Source organism: Salmo salar, chromosome ssa03, assembly GCF_905237065.1.
Source record: "Salmo salar chromosome ssa03, Ssal_v3.1, whole genome shotgun sequence".
NCBI lineage: Eukaryota > Metazoa > Chordata > Actinopteri > Salmoniformes > Salmonidae > Salmo > Salmo salar.
Window position 1 is genome coordinate 81,813,962 of NC_059444.1, and position 24,659 is coordinate 81,838,620.

General features: G+C 40.7%; 1 protein-coding gene across 2 annotated transcripts in view; it reads left to right on the forward strand.

Moving 5' to 3' along the window:
- Nucleotides 1-10,549, forward strand: part of LOC106606539 (somatostatin receptor type 5) — a 33,361-nt gene extending 22,812 nt beyond the window's left edge. For both annotated transcript variants that reach the window (XM_014202811.2, XM_014202810.2), the window contains exon 4: nt 8,445-10,549. In XM_014202811.2, coding sequence (XP_014058286.2) covers nt 8,445-8,458 — 14 coding nt within the window. In that variant the 3' untranslated portion in view covers nt 8,459-10,549. The remainder of the gene's footprint in view (nt 1-8,444) is intronic.
- Nucleotides 10,550-24,659: the final 14,110 nt, after the last annotated feature.

Here is a 24,659-nt window from a genome sequence, read left to right on the forward strand (position 1 = left end):
TTTTTCCACACAACTTCATCTAAGGATGTAGAGTGAGTTTCCTGTAAACAGTATATGTTATATTCCTTTTCTTTTAGCCATGTAAAGACTGATCTTCTTTTTTTTATCTGCTAAACCGTTACAATTATATATTTTTTATTTGATTTATTTATTTATTTCACCTTTATTTAACCAGGTAGGCTAGTTGAGAACAAGTTCTCATTTACAACTGCGACCTGGCTAAGACAAAGCAAAGCAGTGCGACACAAAAAACAACACAGAGTTACACATTGAATAGACAAACATACAGTAAATTATACAATAGAAAAAGTCTATATACAGCATGTGCAAATGAGGTAGGATAAGGGAGGTCAGGCAATAAATAGGCCATAGTGCCGAAATAATTACAATATAGCAATTCAACACTGGAGTGATAGATGTGCAGAAGATGAGTGTGCAAGTAGAGATACTGGGTGCAAAAGAGCAAAATAAATAACAATATGGGGATGAGGTAGTTGGATGGGCTATTTACAGATGCGCTATGTACAGGTGCAGTGATCTGTGAGCTGCTCTGACAGCTGGTGCTTAAAGTTAGTGAGGGAGATATGAGTCTCCAGCTTCAGTTATTTTTGCAGTTCGTTCCAGTCATTGGCAGCAGAGAACTGGAAGGAGAGGCGACCGAAGGAGGAATTGGCTTTGGGGGTGACCAGTGAAATATACCTGCTAGAGCGCATGCTATGGGTGGGTGCTGCTAAGGTGACCAGTGAGCTGAGATAAGGTGGGGCTTTACCTAGCAGTGACTTATAAATGACCTGGAGCCAGTGGGTTTGGCAACGAATATGAAGCGAGGGCCAGCCAACGAGAGCATACAGATCGCAGTGGTGGGTAGTATATGGGGCTTTGGTGACAAAAAGGATGGTACTGTGATAGACTGCATCCAATTTGCTATGTAGAGTGTTGGAGGCTATTATGTAAATGTCATCGCCGAAGTCAGGGATTGGTAGGATAGTCAGTTTTACGAGGATATGTTTGGCATCATGTGTGAAGGATGCTTTGTTGCGAAATAGGAAGCCGATTCTAGATTTCATTTTGTATTTTAGCTGTTTAATGTGAGTCTGGAAGGAGAGGTTACAGTCTAACCAGACACCTAGGTGTTTGTAGTCGTCCACATATTCTAAGTCAGAACCGTCCAGAGTAGTGATGCTGGACGGGCAGGCAGGTGCAGGCAGCGATCGGTTGAAGAGCATGCATTTAGTTTTACTTGTATTTAAGAGCAGTTGGAGGCCACGGAAGGAGAGTTGTATGGCATTGAAGGTCGTCTGGAGGTTAGTTAACACAGTGTCCAAAGAAGGGCCAGATGTATACAGAATGGTATCGTCTGCCTATAGGTGGATCAGAGAATCACCAGCAACAAGAGCGACATCATTGATGTATACAGAGAAAAGAGCCTGCCCGAGAATTAAACCCTGTGGCACCCCCATAGAGACTGCCAGAGGTCCGGACAACAGGCCCTCCGATTTGACACACTGAACTCTGTCTGAGAAGTAGTTGGTGAACCAGGCGAGGAAGTCATTTGAGAAACCAAGGCTGTTGAGTCTGCCGTGGTGATTGACAGAGTCGAAAGCCTTGGCCAGGTCGATGAATACAGCTGCACAGTATTGTCTCTTATCAATGGTGGTTATGATATCGTTTTGGACCTTGAGCATGGCTGAATTATAACTGGCTATACTTATTTCACCTTTTACCATAACTTGATACTATTCTCAGTCTAAATTGACCATATTTTAGTGCTTGTAAAATTACTGCCATCCGAGGTATTATGACGGTCAAAACTAGAGCTTTCAAATGTCTGATATTTAGAATTCAAGAAATAGGTTCTAGCAATATTTGTTTTATTGCCTTGCCTGTTTGCCTGTGCCACAAATGTTAGAAAATTGAGACAAGATGTTATGTGTGTATAGTAAATCTGAGTAGGTTGATGTGTGATATTGGATGTGATTTAGTGAGAGTGTGTACAATGTCTGTATAAGAGTAAGACTATAATGTGTGATGTCCAAATAAATAATAACTCCACCAATTTGCATGGTTGAGTGTCTATGTGTGCAATATGTAGTGCGTATAGCCATAATATTCATGATGATAAATGTAATCCATATCGTATCACCGTCATAGTTGCATCATAATTACCTTTAACATCATTGAAAAACACATCCCAGCATTTCCATAGCAATTGATGTTTCACATGATCATGAAAGAGACCTTGCATTACTCTAGAGACGGCTTCACTACAGTACAAATGTATTCCGTACAATATGTTATTATTCCCCAATGTCCCTATTCTGATATCTTCCCCTTGCTTGTTGTAAACATATAAAAAGTTGTCGACAAATACATAAAAAAGATAGACAAACAATAAACACATTAAAATATAAAACAGTTCTCAACAAAAGAGAGAGACGGAGAGAAGAGAAAAGAGAGAGAAAGAGAGAGTGAAAGAAGAGAGCGAGATCAGGTGTGTGTGTGTGTATGTATAAGTCTGTATGTGTAAGCGAGCATGTAATTGAGTACGTGTGTGTTCATATCCATTTCATAATGTTCAGATATTTCTACAGTTCCCATGCTTTCTTTTTTTCGTAACCTTAAGTCCCTGTAGAATTTAGTACAGCCATGGTATCATCCATGTCCTTGTCAGCCGTGGCTGATAATATACACTACCGGTCAAAAGTTTTCTTTATTATGACTATGTTCTACATTGTAAAATAATAGTGAAGACATCAAAACTATGAAATAACACATATGGAATCAGGTAGTAAACAAAAAAGCATTTTATATTTGAGATTCTTCAAATAGCCACCGTTTGCCTTGATGACAGATTTGCACACTCTTGGCATTCTCTCAACCAGCTTCATGAGGTACTCACCTGGAATGCATTTCAATTAACAGGTGTGCCTTCTTAAAAGTTAATTTGTGGAATTTATTTCCTTCTTAATGCGTTTTAGCCAATCAGATGTGTTGTGACAGGGTAGGGGGTTACACAGAAGATAGCCCTATTTGGTAATAGACCAAGTCCATATTATGGCAAGTTTAGCTCAAAAAAGCAAAGAGAAATGACAGTCCATCATTACTTTAAGACACTAAGGTCAGTCAATCTGGAAAATTTCAAGAATTTTGAATGTTTCTTCAAGTTCAGTCGCAAAAAAAAAGTTACCAGCCTCAGACATTGCAGCCCAAATAAAGCCCAAATAAAGTTTGAGTAACAGTAATAGTAATAGACACATCAAAGAAACCACTACTAAAGGACACCAATAATAAGAGGAGACTTGCTTGAACCAAGAAACACAAGCAATGGACATTTGACCTGTGGAAATGTTGAGATTTTTGGTTCTAACCGCCATGTCTTTGTGAGATGCAGTGTGGATGAACGGATGATCTCTGCATGTGTATTTCCCAACGTAAAGCATGGAGGAGGAGGTGTTATGGTGTGGGGGTGGTTTGCTGGTGACACTGTCTGTGATATATTTAGAATTCAAGGCACACTTAACCAGCATGGCTACCACAGCCTTCTGCAGCGGTACACCATCCCATCTGGTTTGGGCTTAGTGGGACTATCATTTGTTTTTCAACAGGACAATGACCCAACACACTTCCAGGCTGTGTAAGGGCAATTTGACCAAGAAGGAGAGTGATGGTGTGCTGCATCAGATGACCTGGTGTCCACAATCCTTCGACCTCAACCAAATTGAGATAGTTTGGGATGAGTTGGACCGCAGAGTGAAGGAAAAGCAGCCAACAAGTGCTCACCATATGTGAGAACTCCTTCAAGACTGTTGGAAAAGCATTCCAGGTGAAGCTGGTTGAGAGAATGCCAAGAGTGTGCAAAGCTGTCATCAAGGCAAAGGGTAGCTATTTGAAGAATGTTAAATATAATATTTTTGTTGTCACGTCCTGACCAGTAAAGAGGTTATTTGTTATTCTAGTTTGGTTAGGACGTGGCAGGGGGTGTTTGTTTTATGTGTTTCGTTTTTTTTTGTTGGTTAATGTTCTATGTTAGTATATTTCTATGTTCCTTCTAGTTTTTCTATTTCTATGTTTAGTTTATTGGGATGACCTTCAATTGGAGGCAGCTGTTCCTCGTTGCCTCTAATTGAAGGTCCTATTTAGTAGGGTGTTTTTTCATGGGTTTTTGTGGGTAGTTGTTCCAAGTGTAGCTGTGTGCCTCACAGGACTGTTTCTTCGTTGTTGTTTTTGTTCAAGTGTTTTGTTTCGTTTCTTTAATGAAGAAGAAGATGAGTATACACATTCCCGCTGCCTTTTGGTCCCATCCTTACGACGAACGTGACATTTGTGGTTACTACGTGATTCCATTTGTGTTATTTCAGAGTTTTGATATCTTCACTATTATTCTATAATGTAGAAAATAGTAAAAATAAAGAAAAACCCTTGAATGAGTAGGTGTTCTAAAACTTTTGACCGGTAGTGTACATCTAGCTGTTTTTTGTAGGCACCGAACGGCAGCTGCGGGTAGGGTTAAGGGGGAGAGGTGTGTGTCTCTTAACATCAGCAGGTGCACACTCTCTAATGTTAATAAGGAAGTCTTGAGGTTTTGCTTGCCTGAGTTAGAATACCTCATGATAAACTGCAGACCATATTATTATATTTTCCGTACATGTCTATGTATCACCACAAACCGAGGCTGGCACTAAGGCCGGGCTCAATAAGAAAATGCACATCCAAAGGCTTCGCTCCTTGCGACCAGTGATTTGAATGTAGGGAAACTCCAATCTGTCTTACCTCCTTTTTAAAAGCATGTCAGCTGTGCAACTAGATGCGAAAAAACTCTAGATCACTATTACTCCACACACAAAAACGCATACAAAGCTCTCCCTTGCCCTCCATTTGGCAACTCTAACCATAACTCTATCGTCCTGATTCCTACTTACCGGCAAAAACTCAAAAAGTAAGTACCAGTAATGTGCTCAATATGGAAGTGGTCCGATGAAGTGGATGCTAAGCTACAGGACTGTTTTGCTGGCACATTTGATAACATTGAGGAGTTTACCACATCAGTCACCAGCTTCATTAATAAGTGCATTAACAATGTTGTCACCAAAGTAACCATACATACATATCCCAACCAGAAGCCATGGATTATAGGCAACATCCAAACTGAGCTAAAGGCTAGATCTGCCGCTTTCAAGGAGCGGGATATTAATCCGGACGCTTATAAAAAAATCCTGCTACGACCTCCAGCAAGCCATCAAACATTCTAATCTTCCATACAGGACTAAGATCGAATCCTACTATGCTGGCTCTGATGCTTGTCGGATGTGGCAGGGCTTGCAAACTATCAACGATTAAAAAGGGAAACCCAGCCATGAGCTGCCCAGTGACGTGAGCCTACCAGACGAGCTAAATTCCTTCTATGCTCATTTCGAGGTAAGCAACACTGAGCCATGCATGACAGCACCAGCAGTTCCGGACAACTGTGTGATATCACTCTCCATAGCAGATGTGAGTAAGACCTTTAAGCACGTTGTCTAGATGACTATCGCCCAGTAGCACTTACATCGATAGCCATGAAATGCTTTAAAACGCTGGTCATGGCAAAGACCATACTTTCAGACACCCTGGACCCACTCCAATTCGCAACAACACATCCTCCACGCTGACCCTTAACATGGGGGCCCCTCAGGGGTGCATGCTTAGTCCCCTCCTGTACTTCCTGTTCACCCACGACTGCGTGGCCGCACACAACTCCAACACCATCATTCAGTTTGCTGAAAACGATGGTTTGCCCGATAACCAACAATGATGAGACAGCCTATAGGGTGGAGTTCAGTGACCTGTCAGTGCTGTGCCAGGACAATTACCTCTCCCTATACATTAGCAAGACAAAGGACCTGATCGTGTACTACCGGAACTAGAGAGCCAATCCACATCGACGGGGCTATTGTAGAGTGGGTCGAGAGCTTCAAGTTCCTCGGTGTCCACATCACTAAGGAATTATCATGGTCCACACACACCAACACAAGCGCGAAGAAGGCACGTCGATACTTCTTCCCCCTCAGGAGGCTGAAAAGATTTGGCCATGGGCCCTTAGAAAGTTCTACAGCTGCAGCACTGAGAGCATCTTAACTGGCTGCACCCCCACTTGCAATGGCAACTACTTGACATCTGACCGCAAGGCGCTACAGAGGGTACATCACTGGGACCAAACTGCCTGCTATCCAGGACCTCTATACCAGGTGGTGTCAGAAGAAGGCCTTAAAAATTGTCAAGGACCCCAGCCACCCAAGTCATAGACTGTTCTCTCTGCTACCACATGGGAAGCGATACTGATGCACCAAGTCCGGTATCAAAAGGACCCTTAACAGCTTCTACCCCCAGGCCATAAGACTACTAAATAGTTAGACCGGGTAGCTATTGGTTAACTATTTAACTATCTGCATTGATCCTTTTTAGCACTAACTCTTGCATTTACGTTGCTTTTACTGTTTATTATCTATCCTGTTGCCTAGTCACTTTATCCCTATAAATATGTACACATCTACTTCAATTACCTCATACCCCTGAACATCGACTTGGTTCTGGTACCCCGTGTATATAGCCAAGTTATCGTCACTCATTGTGTATTTATTCCTCGTGTTATTATTTATCTTTTTTTTCTCCCAGCATTGTTGGGAAGGGGCCGTAAGTAATCATTTCATTGTTCGTCTACACCTGTTGTTGACGATGCATGTGGCAAATACATTTTCATTGGATTTGATTCAACACCAAGATCAGAGCCTTGGGTCTGGACACCACCTCTGCAACTGGATCCTGGACATCCTGACGTGCAGACGACAAGTTGTCAAGATTGACAAGCCAATCTCCACCATACTGACTCTTAACACAAGGTCCCCCCAGGGGTGTGTCCTGAGCCCTCTGCTGTAGGTCTAATAACCAACAACGGCGAATCAGCCTATAGGGAGGAAGTAAGTGAACTGGCATTGTGATGCCAGGACAACAACCTTTCCTCAACATCAGCAAAACAAAGGAGTTGATTGTTGACTTCAGGAAGCAGAGGGGGGAACATGCCTGATCCACATCAATGGGACTACAGTAGAGTCATGTTCCTCGCTGTCCACATCACCAAGGACATGACATGGACCAACAACACCACCACAACACCGTCTCTACTTCCTAAGGCGGCTGAAGAAATTCCAAATAGTACTGCTGATCTGTTGCATCACGGCCTGGCACGGGAATTGCTCCATCCACGACCGCAAGGCCCTCCAGCTGTTGGTGAAGAAGGCCCAGCACATTACTGGAACCGTGTTCCCACCCATCCAGGACATCTACTCAAAACGTTGCCTGGGGGCGGGCGGCAGCATCATCAAGGAACCCACACACTCCAGTCACTCCTTTACCGTCGGGCAGATGGTATCGGAGCATGAGGTCTGATAGCAACAGACTCAGAGACAGTTTCTATCTACAAGCCATCAGACTGCTGAACAACTGGTCTGACCACCTCCACTAACTCTCCACACCTTAGCACATATGCACTCACTTACTCACTCACACAACCTCCCAGATATGCAGTCATCCACACACACACACACACACACACACACACACACACACACACACACACACACACACACACACACACACACACACACACACACACACACACACACACACACACACACACGCACACACGCACACACACATTCATGCTACACCCACATCACAACTGCTGCTACCAGACTCTTATTGTCATTGTTAAATACTGCACAATTTATACACTTGCCCACCAATCGCCCCTTCCCAAAACACGTGTAAATATTGGACTACAAACTGTGCCTTCCTATATTATACTTATGCAAAAAGAAAAATGATATTCTACTGAGCCATTTACTTTATATTTGAAATCTTATCTTTTATTATGTCTTACTGTTGTTGCGTTGTCAAGAAGGAACCTGCAAGTAAGCATTTCATTGGATGATGTATACCATGTGTGTCCTGTACATAAGACTAATAAAACATAAAACTTTACTTGTTTGTGCGTGTGTGATAGATTTTTGGTGATCTCTATGGAGTGACTTGTCTCCATCTGAGAGCTGTGTCTGTGTCTAGTACACCTTGTTAGTGTGAAGGTGTTTCTTTGATGCCATAATGTGAGAAAACACAACAAATCATCAAAGCAGCTCTGTGTGACATATCAGACAGAAGATGCTCAGAGAGATGTCCTCTTTTCTATTATATCTTAAAAGAGATTTATCGTCTCTTTTACAGTTTGAAGATTAAAAACAAATCGTGACTGACGGGGGGGGGACGGGGGGGGGGGGGCAGACGAGGGGGGACGGATGGACGGACGGGGGGGGGGGTGTATGTCATAAGCTTTGTCCAGTCAAGCAGTCCATGATAGAGTGTGCTGGTCATTGTTTGTAATGTCTAAAATGTATCTCTTGCTGTCTTTGCAGTGTGTTCAAATTGAGACTTGTGGCAACATGACGACGGAGCTTCTGCCCTTAGAGAGCCCAGTGATTGATCAGTCTACTCTATGATGAGGCCTGATTGGTCTGTCTACACTATGATGAGGCCTGATTGGTCAGTCTACGCTATGATGAGGCCTGATTGGTCAGTCTACGCTTTGATAAGCCCTGATTGGTGAGTCTACGCTTTGATAAGCCCTGATTGGTTAGTCTATGCTTTGATGAGCCAAGCCACCTCCTTCTCCATCACGACAAACAATCCATCATCTGGAGCCCTCCCATTGTCAACCCATGTAGCTCTTGACCAATGACCTCTCTCGGACGATACAGGAAGAAGAGGTACATGGGACTTCAAAGAACACTTCCTGTTCTGACACTACACTGAACGATTTCTGCCATGACACCTCTCTTGTTTGTCAGTATAAACCTCAGACATTTATAGCACATTGCACCACTGGAAGGGGCTGAGGGGAGGACGGCTCATAATAATGGCTGGAACGGCGCGAATGGAATGACATCAAACACATGGAAACCATGTGTTCAATGTATTTTATACCATTCCACAGATTCCGCTCCAGCCATTACCACAAGCCCGTCCTCCTCAATGAAGGTGCCACCAACCGGCTGTGCATTGCACCAGGTTGGTGTCATGGAACCAGCAAGAGCACTATCTTCCATGTACTTTATAGATTCCTTACATATACTATAAGGAAATACTATTTTTTAGACTGTGAATGGGCAAAAACTTGCCTTAGATTAAAATGCCCTAGAAAATAAACCTGAGTATTCCATTCACTTTATATGAACTGGATCATTTGATTTCATCAGAAATGTTGTGAATTGAAATGGATTGTCCTCTTTGTGAGCTTGAAACTTTCTGTATGTATTCCATCACTATGTAGGTAAATGACTGGAACGTACTACACAGACTGTCTATGACCCTTGTCCATTTGTCACTATGATCACCTGTAAGTCCCAAAGGCTCATAATGCCCACCTACGGACTCATGGATGGTTTCAGCTCTGGGCAAAGTTAGTTCAAGCTGGGATGACCAATGAAATGGTACTAGAGGAAACCTGCATTCTGGAAAACGAACACTGTCCCCGAACAGAGAGAGTGATGATAATGATGATGTCAATCAAATAGATGAATCTGGCTTACAGTACTCACTGTATCTATGGCATAATGTTATAACTGAGGATCCTATTCATATTATTGATGAATTATTGTTATTTGTTGGGTATTATTGCTATAAACTTGGGTAGTTGTTCCAAGCGTTTTGGTTATTTTAATGCGTTTATTTGAGATGAATGGATCCCCTTGACCTTTTATTGGAGATTGAAGCACCGGTGCAACTTCATTGCGCTTGGCCTTCCTGGGGTTGTGTTCTTTAGGCACCATACGGAATAAAACTGACTGAAACAGGGAGGGACTACCTCCTAGACTAATGTCCAGTAAGATACACATATTTTAATTTCCCATCTTGAAATGTTTTCCCTTGCATGCCCTACTGAACAATCTGCATAGTCGTCGCTGTCTGATGAAAAGCACTAATCTCCAAAACAGATTTTTTTTCAGGAAATGGAAGAAATTACCATATTGTCCCATTAATGAACACACAATTATGAAACTTCAGGAGCTATTTTGAATACATTTTATTGGTCCTAAAGTCATTAAATGTTCAGAGTACATCGAGGGGAGTTACTGCTTTCAATAAATAAATAAAAAATGGATATGGAAAAAATTGAGTTACAAGGTTTTCATCAGACAGCCGACGCAATGATTAATCTGCTGTACACACATGCAGTATTTTATGGATTAGCTTTAACTGTATTGATTTCAATGAGCACACAATCCTCACTGACTGTTTTACAGTCATGTATGACAGGTTCAAGATTTATACAGTAAGTTATTATCTGTGTATTCTACTCTGGGATCACACCGTGGTCAAGTAAATAAAAAAAAAGTTGCTGTTACTTATGCTAATTATTTTAGATAATACCATAGCATTATTGCTAATGTGCACCATCTGGACATGTGTTCAAAATGTTTCATTTCAGTGTTATTGTTTTAATAAAATGACAAAAATACAATTGGTTCGATCAATATGCATGTAGTCTGAGTACCAGTCTTTTTAGCTCACATTCCACTCCTTGCCACTCCTTTGGAAAATGACAGGAGTGGCAAGGAGTAAAATGTAAAAGCTGAACAAATACTGCAACCAGGCTAATATGCATGCTCTTTGGATGGATGTCGCTCCCCCTGTCTCTGTCTCTCTGTCTGTCTTTCTTTCTTTCTCTCTATATGCCCTTCTTTCATCTCCTATCCTCCCATGATCCCTCCCTCTCACCAACCGTCCTTGGTGCTTTCTCTTTCTCTTTCTCTTTCTCTTCACCCCTATCTCTAGTGTGTTTACAGGCAACGTGTCTCAGTGGCTTACTACTGCAGGTGTATGGGTGAAAACAACAAGCTCCCTTTTAAACCTGTAGGCCCTAGGCTACACCTAACTGTTTGACTGGCATGTTTTCCACCCCTCAATGTCAGGGGAAAGGACAGAAGGAGAGCAGTAGGGTATTTGAAGGTCTGTTCTCAAATCTTCCTATATACTTTAGCTAGCCATCACATGGACCGTTGAAGGAAGCTCACGGTGTGTTGACGAGCTTTGCTGTGTAGTCTTACTTCATATCTGTTGGTAACAATGGCTATGTTTTGAGACTTATCTCAATTAGGTCAACGTTATAGCTTCAAGAAAAGGTCCAATGCGGCACACACTGCCATAGTGCTGCAGTTTTAACGTTCTCCAATTAAACAAACAAATGGTGGATTTTAAAAGTGTAATACCTTTTAATAATACAATAATAATAAAAATGATTTAAGTTTAAATATACCAAGTAGGCAACAGTTCCATCAATTTCTGCTTACAGGAGAGCAAGGGATTAGTTATAACTGTGGTATTGTCCGACTGTCACGACTCCTACCGTAGGTAGCTCCCCCTCCTGTTTGGGTGGCGCTCGGCGGTCGTCGTCGCCGGCCTACTAGCTGCCACTGATTCCCTTTTCCCCCTTTTCGTTTATTGTGTGCACCTGTTTTTGGTTTGGGCTGATTAGCCGGGCTATTTTAGCCAGGAGGCCCGCCTGCTCTGTGTGCGGATTATTTGTTCATTGTATAGCTTGTGTATGCACGCTCATTGTATTTTGAGTTGCGAGTGCGTATTTTGCGCCGACCTGTTCTGTCCCATGTGTTTGGGCACTTTGGTTTTTGTGTGCGCTCTAGTTCGCTGTTGGGGCGGCTTGTGTTTTGCCGTTGTGTGTTTAATAAATAACACTACCCTGCATTCTCTGCTTCCTGCTCCTGACTCTGCACCCACTACGCCCAAGCGTTACACCGACACAGGCCCCGTGGGTCTTAAGAGGTCGCAGGTGTGGGGGGAATTGCTTTTTCTACCCATAAATGTTTATTCAATAGGAAATAAACAAACCTGCAATTTCATTGGTGCTTGCGGTGGTGTCAAGCCCGGCTTGCCTCTAGTGATAAATCTGTAGCCTCCATACTCTGGCTTGAACAGTGATGAGATTATGAGGTCTCAGAGGAAGATGTAACGTTGTGGAGAAGAGGAGAGAGGAAGACCTAAGGCAAATGACAAATACTATTTTAGGGTTTTAATTGGTTTACAGATGTTGATGGTTTTTTATTGACTCTTCTTGAAATACGGTAACATTAGACTGCCCTGTACGGCATTCTACAGCTAAGTCTTGGGATGAGTTGATGCATTTTGAAATACAGTGCAATCAATATGTAGGCTATTTTATTCATTTTTATTTATTTAACCTTTATTTAACCAGGTTAGTCTCATTGAGATAAAACATATCTGTATCTCAATGAGATTAACCTGGTTGACTAAAGGTTAAATAAATTAAACATTATAAAATAGCCTACATATTGATTGTGTTGTATTTCAAAAAGCATCAACTCATCCCAAGACTTAGCTGTAGAATGCTATAGCCCAGAGGGGCCAGATAGGCACCCTTACCCAGATAAATAACATGTTCAGTAGGGAAGAGCTTCTCTGTTATGAATGACCACACATACTTCTCTTCTCTTTCAGTAGGGAAGAGCTTCTCTGTTATGAATGACCACACATACTTCTCTTCTCTTTCAGTAGGGAAGAGCTTCTCCGTTATGAATGACCACACATACTTCTCTTCTCTTTCAGTAGGGAAGAGCTTCTCCGTTATGAATGACCACACATACTTCTCTTCTCTTTCAGTAGGGAAGAGCTTCTCCGTTATGAATGACCACACATACTTCTCTTCTCTTTCAGTAGGGAAGAGCTTCTCCGTTATGAATGACCACACATACTTCTCTTCTCTTTCAGTAGGGAAGAGCTTCTCCGTTATGAATGACCACACATACTTCTCTTCTCTTTCAGTAGAGAAGAACTTCTCTGTTATGAATGACCACACATACTTCTCTTCTCTTTCAGTAGAGAATAACTTCTCTGTTATGAATGACCACACATACTTCTCTTCTCTTTCAGTAGAGAATAACTTCTCTGTTATGAATGACCACACATACTTCTCTCTAACACACATTGCTCTTTTTCACTAATGTAATGGACCCCCATCCTTGATGCACCAAACGTCATGACAACCCTTCAGCAGCTCACTGGCAACCCACTGCTTTATGGGCTGGCTCTGATGCTTACTGATGCCCAGTGTTGACTAGACAAAATGACTGAGATGCCGTCGGCCAGCTTCCCCAGGCTCCACAGCCCATTCCTAGGTTGAGGAGCGGATTGTTTCCCTCGGCCTGACAGGCTAGCCTGGGTGGAAGGTGTTGTGATGGGGATGGCTGCTGACTTTTCAAGCCTTCAGACTCTCTCGTCAGCGGCACAACGCTATCCTACAGAACTGTGTTTTCTTTCAAATACTTTAGCAACGCTTGACAGTATTTGAACCCACGACTGCTATCCTGAAGGTGTTCAAGGCAGCTGTACTGTAGTCAGACAATTGTTTCCAAAATATAACATATACCTACAAGTATCGTCTGACAGGCATAGGACTTCCTCCTCCTATAGAGGAAATACGCATGGAGGATATTTAATTTGGCGCACGATATCCGATCTGTTTTACCAATTGAGATGTCGTGATTGTGTGTTCTTGTATCCTCCAAGCTGCAACAACCGTTCTGCCTCAATTAACATTTAATAAATTGCTTTTCCAAAGCCACAATTCTTTGCTTCAAACAAAGCTCTTGTCTAAAAGTTAGCGTCTGAGGTGACTACCTGTAAAGCACCCTCCCTGTAACTGAATGTGTTGTTTGTTCTCAGCTCTCCAAATGATTTATTTCCGGGTTTTGCAGAGAAATGCGAGTGGTAAGCAAGGTCACTATAGGAGAGTTCAAAGGATTTCCTCAATCTGATTTAAAGGCTACAGCAAGGCTTTGATGTATCTTGGTCTGTTAACTCAAAGGAATTGAGCTTGAGGTCTTTGACCTTGACCCACTAGAATTACTGCAGTGTAATCTTACGAAAGAAGTGAAACAGAGTGAGCCTACTCTGCAGCCGTTAGAAAACACAGGAAGAAAAGTTGAAATGGTTTAATTTGTTACCGTTTTTTCGCTCCACTATACAGGCATAGTTGTTATCTCCACATGGCTGCTTAAGAAAGGTAAAGCCTTAACCCATTACCAGTGTCTTCAAGTAGACACCCTGAGAGTCAAGTGAACATTTCTGGTTTTGTCAGTTTTTTCTCACTCTGGAGGGGGGGGGGGGGGCAGCCCACTTTTCTTCTGTGGCAATCTAGGAGTATGAGCACCACCACTTCTCAATTATGTGGAAAAAAGTTTTACATGGGGCGAAAAGTGGGGGAAGAACAGAGGGGATAGAAGTAGGAATGAGAAGGAGGACAGAAGGAGAGATGAGATAAGGCAGACAAGGAGGAGGAATAAGGTTTCTGTTCTACACATTCTCAGGACCGAAAGCCTTCTATCGTTCGCTCCGGTGTTCCTCCCCACAGGTGTTTCTGTGATGGACAGATGGGTCCAGAGGGCTCGATGGGGACGTGTGGCTGAATAATCATTTATTGATTTGTCTAATGACGGAATGGATGACTGTTTAACAGAGGTGATAAGTAACCTTGCCTGTGGCCTGTAGATTTGAGTTTGTCCTCAAGTTAATGCTAAAGCTTAAAGATGGAATCTGGTGAAACTGCCACATCTGTTTGGGCTATTACAACAACAAAGAAGGTACTGCAAACAACAAATACTGTTTTTTCCCCCTCAGACAAAACTGCACACGAGGTAGAACAGAACAATATGTACTGAATGTTTTTTTACCACGCTCCTCCTCTCCGTTTGGAAGCTCCTCACCTCCGTTTAGTCAACAAAACAAAAACCATAACAAAGGCGCTGGGGTGAACAGTAATGCTGTTTCCCCTAATGCAGATTCCATCTTTAATTGGTGAAACTGTCATGTCCGTTTGGGAAAGTACAACAACAAAGAAGTCACTACAAAACCATAAACACTGTTTTTTTCTCCTCAGACATCACTGTGCTGACGCTCCTCTTTTCAGTTTTCCCTCCATTTCATGAACAAAACAAAAACAATAACAAAGGCTGTGGGGCGAAGAGTGGTGCTGTTTCCCATAATGCAGATTCCAGATTTAAGCTTCACTGGCTATAATAGTATTGTTTATTTGATGTGTAAAGGAGGTGGTTTACTGTGTTAGCCTGCTGAGCTTAAAGTGCAACTGAAGGCAATAAACAACTTATCTGATCGAAAACGGCCTATGTGGCATCCTTATTATTCAGAAACATTTATTCTAGTGTCAAAATTGACTACAAAGTGTAAATAGGATCAAATGTTTTATAAAGTCAGTCTCGTCCAAAACTGAGTTTTGTACGTGAGTTTGTCATTACTAACTTTAGTGATGGGTTTTGATTTCGACAATGCTCACTTGCCCACTAACACAGGATACACAGCTGCATTGATTGCTCTCTATCCAATCCTACCACAGAACACACAGACAATGAGACAAACCTGCCCAGCAGTGCAGCGGATCTGACTTTGTTTACATAAGACAACACATTGCTAGATGTACAATTGGGTGACTAAAACCTCCTCAGTAAAAACTTCAAAATGAATTACAGATTTCTTGAGTTATCTTAGATTTCTTCTGACTATTTTGGGGAAATAACACTATTTCACCACCACATGTGAAATTATAATTCCACATGTGGAAGTGAGATTAACATGTGGAGTTTATCATATGTGAAACTGCATATCTGATTTTCATATGTGAAAGCGCAAGTTTGACAGGTCGTTTTTTTGTAAGGGACTACTGGCTTTGTTCCTATGGTTTGTCATGGGAGACAAACATCAGTAACTGCCACATCAAATCACATATTTTTTGTTTAATGAGCAACAGAGTGGCACTGCATCTCAGTGCTAGAGGCATCACTACAGACCCAGGCTCGATTCCAAGCTGTATCACAACCGGCGGAGATTGGGATTCCCATAGGGCTGCGCACAATTGGCCCAGCATCGTCCGGGTTAGGGTTTGACCGGAGTAGGCCGTCACTGTAAATGAGAATTTGTTCCTAACTGACTTGCATAGTTAAATAAAGGTTAAATTAAAAAATGTAAAAACACATGCTTGCTTGATGAGTCACCTTGTCTGAGACCTGGAGACTTGAGCAAGCTCCCCAAGCTAGCTAAAGGCTAGGCTTTAGCTCGGCGGCTATTGCAGTCTTGTGGCATGCAGGAGACTCGGATTCGAACCCAGTCACAGGGAAGTATTTGAGTAATTCAACTCATTGGTAACTGTATAACTGATGAAGACCATGGGGTTTCAAACATCAACATTAACACACTGTCTGGTTTGGTAAATAGAAATGTGATTTTTATTTTCTACACATCCAAGAACAGGCTGTGAGGTCTAAAGTAAGTGAGAGACATGTCAATAGTAATCTGATGTCTATTAAGTTTCTGTCTACAAACATGTTGAATATTCAGATGTGTTTGACCCTGAGTCAAAGCAGATGTAGCAATGTCTAATTTAACAGAGATTAGCATGTTATTTTCAATGGTAATTTAGAGCTTCTGTTTCGGTTTAACAACTTAAAAAAATGTCTTGGAAGTATTTAGAGATGTCAGGTTTAAAATAGCATAGATGAGCTAATGATGATACATGCACCCAATGTGTTCCAATCAATCAAAATGGATAACAGGCTTGCTCGAGATGAGGAAGGATGTTTTTAAATTAGAATTGTTCTTTGCAATGGAACAGACCGTGAGGTCGTGCTGAACCTTTCAGGTTAGCTGCTAGTTAGCAGGAGAGAATAAATGTGGTTTGTTTTAATTGGTAAATGATACATACAATAGCCTACCAACACACTGCTATACACAGACAGGAATGGAGAGTGTGGTCTTCTTGGATAGAACAAAGTCGGGGAGGATGTTATGGACGAAATATGGAAGAGATCAGGTGAGGAAATAGGAGGTGTGGGGGGCGCAGTATTAGGGATGATGGGAAAAAGCTGATAATGGAGAGAAAAAGATAAGAGTTGTTGGGGAAAAAGGAGAGGAGAGAAGGGAAGTGAAAAAAGAAAGAACACTGGTCGTACAGTATTTTCTTGCTTCTGTTGCACGCTACACTTGAATAAAGTATCATTTTAAATTAAAGTCATTTATTAGGTTTGTTAAAGTGGTAATTAAGGTATTTTTTTTACGCTTCAGAAACACCTAATAGCATCAATGTGATGGATCAACTCATGATTAAATCTCTTCAGCCTGGTTCTTGGAAAGCAACTGATTTAATGGTTCCTGGTTTTCCAAGTAATTCTCTGTTTTTCCCACTGCCCTCACTGTCTTTGTGTTTCAAACATGAGCTTGTCCGAGGTGTCGTGTCGCACTCGACGACAGTTGCTATCCATTGGAGCTCTGTGATTGGTTGCCCAAAATTCTGCATCGGGGCTTAGTGAAGGGTCCATTCAACTCACAGGTAACTGTATAACTGAAAAGGCCATGGGGTTTCAAACATCATCAACATTAACACAATGTCTGTTCTGGTGAATAGAAATTTGATTTTGATTTTCTATCCATCCAAGAACAGGCTGTGTCTAAAGAACGTGAGAGACGTGTCAATAGCAATCTGATGCCTATTCATTTCCTTTCTACGAACATGTTGTTGCCTCAGTTGCATGATACATTTGGATGAAGTAACGTTTTAAAGGAACTTTTTTTTTCGTTTAAGTGGTAATAAAAAATGTAAGTGGTATTAAAAAAGATTATTGCATGAAATTAGGCAATTCTTTCCCTGGACAGGCAAATTATAGTTTCCAGGTTCCCACCTCATTGCTTTCACCAATCTAACCATGTCAGGATCCGATCGATCATCAAAAGAAGGAAGTAGCACTATCACACATGCGCCCAATTTGTTCCAATCACTCTCAAAATGGCTGACGGGCTGCTTGAGATGATGAAGGATGATTTGAAATTGTTCTTTGTGACGGAGCAGACCGTGAGGTCGTGATTAACTTTCAGGTTAGCTGTTAGTTAGCAGGAGAGGGTATGTCGTTTTTTAAAATTGGAAATTGCATATACAATAGCCTACATACACACTGCTACACATAATCAAGAATGGGAATGTATTTTGGGAGAGATAAGAGAGGGTAAGTATGTGATGGAGGAAATATGGAAGAGGTCATGTGTCGTGAGGAAATCGGAGGTGTGGGGGGGCGCAGTATGAGGGATGATGGGAAAAAGGGGATGATAGAGAGAAAAAGATAAGAGAGGAGAGAGGTGATAAAATACTGGCTGTACACAGAGATATGTGTGTGTGCATGTGTGATGGAGTGTGTGTGTGTGTGTGTGTGTGTGTGTGTGTGTGTGTGTGTGTGTGTGTGTGTGTGTGTGTGTGTGTGTGTGTGTGTGTGTGTGTGTGTGGTGTCAATATTTTCTATGTGTGTGTGTTCCAGGTAGAACCCTTTTTGTTTCCAGGTAGAACTATTTTGGGTTCCACGTACAACCCCCTGAGTAAAGGTTTCTACATAACTCAAAAGGATTCTACCTGGAACTAAAAAGGGTTATTCAAAGGTTTATCCTATGGGGACAGCTGAAGAACCCTTTTAGGATTAGATTAGATTAGTCACAGGGTTGCAGATGTAGTCACAGAGTACAGTGAAATTCTTATGCTTCAACAGTGCATGTAAAAAAAAAAGAGTGTCCAAAGCTGTCATCAAGGCAAAGGGTGGCTACTTTGAAGAATCTCAAATATAACATATATTTTGATTTGTATATCACTTTCTTGGTTACTACATGATTCCATATGTGTTATTTCATAGTTTTGATGTCTTCACTATTATTCTACAATGTAGAAAATAGTAAAAATAAAGAAAAACCTTGGAATGAGTAGGTGTGTCCAAACTTTTGACTGGTACTGTATATATTTACAACTGTAGCAATACTAAATATCCATTGGGGAGAGTGGAGGCAGGGTAAGTGTCCGTTGGGGGGGTTTAAGAGGGGGGGAGTGTAAGAAGTGTATGTAAACAATAATAATACATAAAAAACTATTTACATTGAGCTCCAAATGGATTGGGACAGTGACCATTTTGTGGTTGTTTTGGATCTGTAATCCAGGACTTTGGATTTGAAATTATACAATGACTATGAGGTTAAAGTGCAGACTGTCAGGTCTAATTTGAGGGTATTTTCATCCATATCAGGTAAACCGTAAAGAAATCTGGGGGAGGAGGGTGCAGCAAATCAAACATGATAATTTAGTGGTTAAACTACATGACACTACTCTGTGGGATACTACTGTAAGGTGGACAAACGATACTGTCCACCTTGCAGAGACTGAGAACTATTTGCAATGTATGTTGAACACTGTCGATCTCTGGTGTACAAAGTGGAGATTATTGATCAACCAAGATAAAACCCAGTTAAGCACTTCATAAAAAAGGGTACAGTAAGAAATATTCATCACTATCCGTTTGGAGCAATATTTTTCTCCCCGCTCTGCTGACGAGTATTTTCTCAACTCATACAAGAGTAATGAAGACCTAGCGCACTATTTTGCTGATTTATTTTTATATTTCTTTTATATTATTTTATATTGTGATTTATCAGAGGGTTCTGCAGCACCCTCAGCACCCCGAATTTCCGTGGCTATGAATATATGACCTTTGGAGTGTATAAAGTCCTAATCTGATTCTGCAGGTTAAGCGTTGGAGTCCGTTGCTAGATAATAGAAAATCTGTAAAGACTTTGGTTATTGTACATGTTCACAGCTCTATAATTCATGTGTGTGTCCATATTGAACCTGGAGTTCTGGAGTAAGGAAGCCAAAACAGCAAACTCTATTTAAAACAGATGTTTCCTTGGGGTGTATAAGCTTGCTCAAAGCCAGGCTATTCAAGGAGACATTGGGATGGGAGCCCAATGAAATAAGGTTATGGAACCATCTTATCGACATGCCAGAGGACAGAATAACTCAAAAGACTTTCAACTGGGATAAAACACACAATTACCCATGGACAAAGGAACTCAATGACATAAGGAAGCTGATCTACAACACATATTTTGAAACAAGTTGTGATGCAATCACAGGAGGTTGGTAGCACTTTAATTGGGGAGGACGGGCTCGTTGTAATGGCTGGAGTGGAATAGGTGTATGGTATCAAATACATTCCAGTTGCGCCCGTTCCAGACATTTATATGAGCCGTCCTCCGCTCAGCAGCCTCCACTGGATGCAATGTCAACATGAGCAAACACAAGTTAACCCTTAGCAACAAAGAAAAATGTTGATATATAGCTAAAACCAAAGCTCAGAACGTAAAAGCAGATAAAGAACACCTACAGTATGATCCATAACCCTATGTCACCTATCACCTAACAAGAAGTCAAAGATCCTTGTGTGCCCAGTTGAGAACTGGGATACTGCCCCTGGCAATTGAAGTAGGAAGGTTTAGTGCCATAGATGAAGAAGAGCAGTCTGCGATTTAAGGAATATGTTGAATGAACTGGACTTTTGATTTTACTGTACTTTATATGATGATTTAAGAGTAACCTTGTTTTAAAAAATGCAACAGCAGAAACCAGAACTATACAAACTACAATTTGTATTTTATGTTCCGAATTTGCTAAACGTATGACAAATTCTATCTAGGTGACTAGGTGGCTAACGTTAGCTTGTCTAGGGGTTAGGGTTAGGTATCAGGGTTAAGTTAAAGAGTTATTAGATGACCACAATGGAAATAAGTCCCAGACTTTATTGTGTGTTATCCTCGATGATTTTATTCATGTGCATGTGTGGCTTTTAAGTTTCATGTGTGTTTGTTTTTTAAAATGGTCGAATTAATAAACTAAACTAAAAAGTTAAGTTTAGGAGTTAGTTTAAATGATTAAGGTTGACGTTAGCTAAAAGGGTTAAGGTTAGGGTTAGTGACAGGGTTAGCTAGAACAAGTTGCTAATTAGCTAAAATGCTAAAGTTATCAGTGATGAGATTTGAACTCGTAACTTTTGCTTTGCTAGACGTTCTTGTTAAATGCAGACCAACCATCCTACTTTAGTTTTTGCATTTATTAATTATCTGTCTCCTGTAACCATACCAAACGTAACATATCATACTAATTTGCGTGTCCCAGAATTACATTTACTATGTTACACGTAGTCTATGAGACCAGGCTGGGAAAAGTGATGAAGGAAAACTTGAATGGCTATTCAGAGAAGAAGCGTTCCTGGTTGCACATTTTATATCAAAAGCTTGGAAGATGGGACAACATAAGTTGTAGAACTGAAAGGTTTATGGTTCGATTAAAATATTTTTAATTTCAGTAGGAATGCAAATGGGTGTGTATGTGTGTGTGTATGCATGTTTTTACATTTTAGTAATTTAGCAGACGCTCTTATCCAGAGCGACTTACAGTAGTGAATGCATACATTTCATTTCATAAAAAAAAAAAAAAATTGTACTGGCCCCCCGTGGGAATCAAACCCACAACCCTGGCGTTGCACACACCAAGCTGACGTGTAAAAAACACCATGCTCTACCAACTGAGCCAGAGGGAATGGTTCGTATGTAGTTACGTATATGTACAGTATGTATGGACGTGTATACATATGTAAGTATGTTCATTTCATTTGGATACAGCAAATACAGTGTCCGTTTGGGATGAGCATCGTGAAGATGAATGACACTATAATAAAATAAATAAAATAAAACATCTAATCAAATACAAACACACAATAAATACATTGCTATAGACAAAAGGAGGAACAAACAATGAATGAGGACGACGAGCCATGGTGAGAGAAGGAAGAGAATGGATAGAAGAATTCAGAAGACTAACAGAACATATTGGCAGTCCAACAACCTTTGATAGGTTGTGGCAGTCACCTGCCCTCTGTCACAATCTATGATGCTCATCATTAATCATCATCTTTCCTGAGGTCTGTTATGACAGCAGAGGGCTACAGAGTCCTCCTCCTGGGGTAGCTTTGTTCCCATTTACAATGTGAACAATGTGCTTCCCGTTCAACATGTTAATGATGCCCTTGAGGAGCGGTGCGTGTGTGTGTGTGTGTGTGTGTGCGTGCATGCGTGCGTGCGTGCGCGTGTGTGTGTGTGTTTGTGAGCGTATGTGTGTGTGTGAGAGAGAAAAATAGAGAGAGTGAGTCAAATTGTGGATATATTTAAAAAAAGATCCTAAAGCACACACATTTAGTTTGGCTTTTCCTCAGCATTTTTTAGTTTTTATTGTTATTCTTTTGTTTTTCCATCCTCTTATGTTTGTTGTGTGGTAAATATTTCTTTTTTTTATTTTCATTGTTTTTTATTTCGTTTTTTTTCCTGTTAAGTGCATTGCTTTGCATTTATGTCTGAAATGTGCTATATAATTAAAGTTTGATTTGATTTGATAGGGTTGCAAAGCTACTGGTAATTTAGAAAAGTTACCGGAATCTTCAGTAATTTTGGTAATTAACAGAAAATCTATGGCAATCTACTGTAACTTTGGCAATTTATAATTGAATAACAATTTTAACATTTATTCATTTTATTAAAGGTTTTAAAAATATCATCTATTTGACTCAAAATTCCATGATGTACAGTAAGGCATTGTTGGCAGAATAGATGGATGCAGTTCAATGCATGATTAATATAATTCACCAATACATTTCTTGGTAGTCCAACAAATACTGCAATCAGGTTGTAAATCACAGCTGGACTGGTACATTGTTTGCTGCCTCCACCCATTCAGGATGCACTGTTTGTTTCAATTACTCAATATTTTAAACAAAGAACGGACGGCTACTCAACTACAATGCAGTAATGCTGCATTCAACTGCACCGGTGATCCATGCAAAAGAAATGGAAAACATGCTTTTAGTAAAAATGTTACAACAACCTATAGCTACGTTTTTGTTATTTGGCATTATTAAATACTTTTTATTAGGGTCGCAGCATATTAAGCACATTTGCAAGGATAGCCGCAAAGGCTGGACAAATATTATTTATCTCTTATTTTGTTATAATATGTTAAAATTCTATGTACATCCCCCTTTCGCACATAAGTCGACATTAAGGGCCATATTTTTTCTAATAAAACAATAGGCAGTGTGAGTCGCAATTGCAAAAACAAATAGGCTATATCAGGCCCGCAAATGTGTTGTGTTTTTTCAGTATAGCCTGTGCTCTGATTGAGTTTGACACACCTGGGCTAGCGTATCTATTTAAGTAAGTTGAAAACATGGAGCTGCTGAGAGAATGTCATGTCATTGTAGGAGTGGGTGAGTTACCTACTTTTTCCCCTCATATAATTTTTTGGTGGCTACAGCTAGAGATGCAGGTGTCATGTGTTTAGCTTTTTTTGATGGCCAACTAGCTGAAAAAGTATCTCTCCCTTGTTAGATTTTAGCTTATCTCACTCTGGCTAGCATTAGTTGTTGATCTTGTTGTTGATCTTGTTGTTGTTGACGTGCATAGGTAACTGAGGGAGAGAGAGCCTAACTTTTTATGGTTGTTTGATCAATAGTGAAGTTCCGAAATATAAGAAGACTCCTTTGGTATTTACATATTTGCAGAAATCCATTCAGGTGTATTTTGTGGCTTTTGGCAAATGCGTTCCAATACTTACTTAGAGTAGGTCATACTTACTTATAGTAGGTCAGGCGTGACGGGGGTGTATTTCTATGTTCATGTTCTAGTTTTGTATTTCTATGTTGGTTTTGTTTGGGATGATCTCCAATTAGAGGCAGCTGGTCCTCGTTGTCTCTAATTGGAGATCATAATTAAGTAGGGTGTTTTTCCACCTGGGTTGTGGGATCTTGTTTTTGTATTGCTCAGTGAAGCCTGCAGAACGTGACGTTCGTGGTTCTTTGTTTCTTGTTTTTGTATAGTGTTCTGAGTATAATAATAATAAATATTTATCATGAGCACTCAACACGCTGCACCTTGGTCTACTCCTTACGACGATCGTCATAAAATTTGAATTATTATGTGGATTATAATTTTCATTTTTGTAGGGGTTGATACAGTACATTTTTGTAAGGGAAAATCAAGTATGAAATTCCTACGTGGAAATTACAAACTTCAGAAGCCTTTTTAAACCTCAGATGCACTACATGTTTTACATTTCCTGCATTGCAGGACGGTTTTCCTGCAACCGGGTGATAGAATGAAGATCCTACATCTGTATAATATCTGTGTCCATATTGTCCATGACTTTCTAGTAGATAGACCACATGGTTCACGAGAAAATAGCCTAATTAATCATTTAAAAAATAATTTAATCAACAATGGCATTATTTTCAATTCAGAGTCAAAGATGGATCTAACCCTTGGTTTTCTTTTGAGCTATCTGAGCTCATTCAGATGAGAAACCAGGCCTGGGCCAAAGCAAAGAGAACTGGCTCTATAGTGACTGGCAATCTTTCAGACAATTGAGAAACAGATGTACTATCTCGACTAAGAAAACTAACTCAAGCTACTTTTTAAGCTCTCTCTGACTCTACGAATGATCCTTCTAAATTTTGGAAAACAGTAAATGCACTGATGCTTGCAAATTCCTCTTCTTCCCTGACTAAGCAAGTTCTCTCTGACTGGCATAACTGAGAAGGATGGGATAAGTGAGGCTTTATTTTGGCAGGCTTTTTATTTGAGAGAAACGGTGGTTTAATTGACCCTGTTCAGTCAAT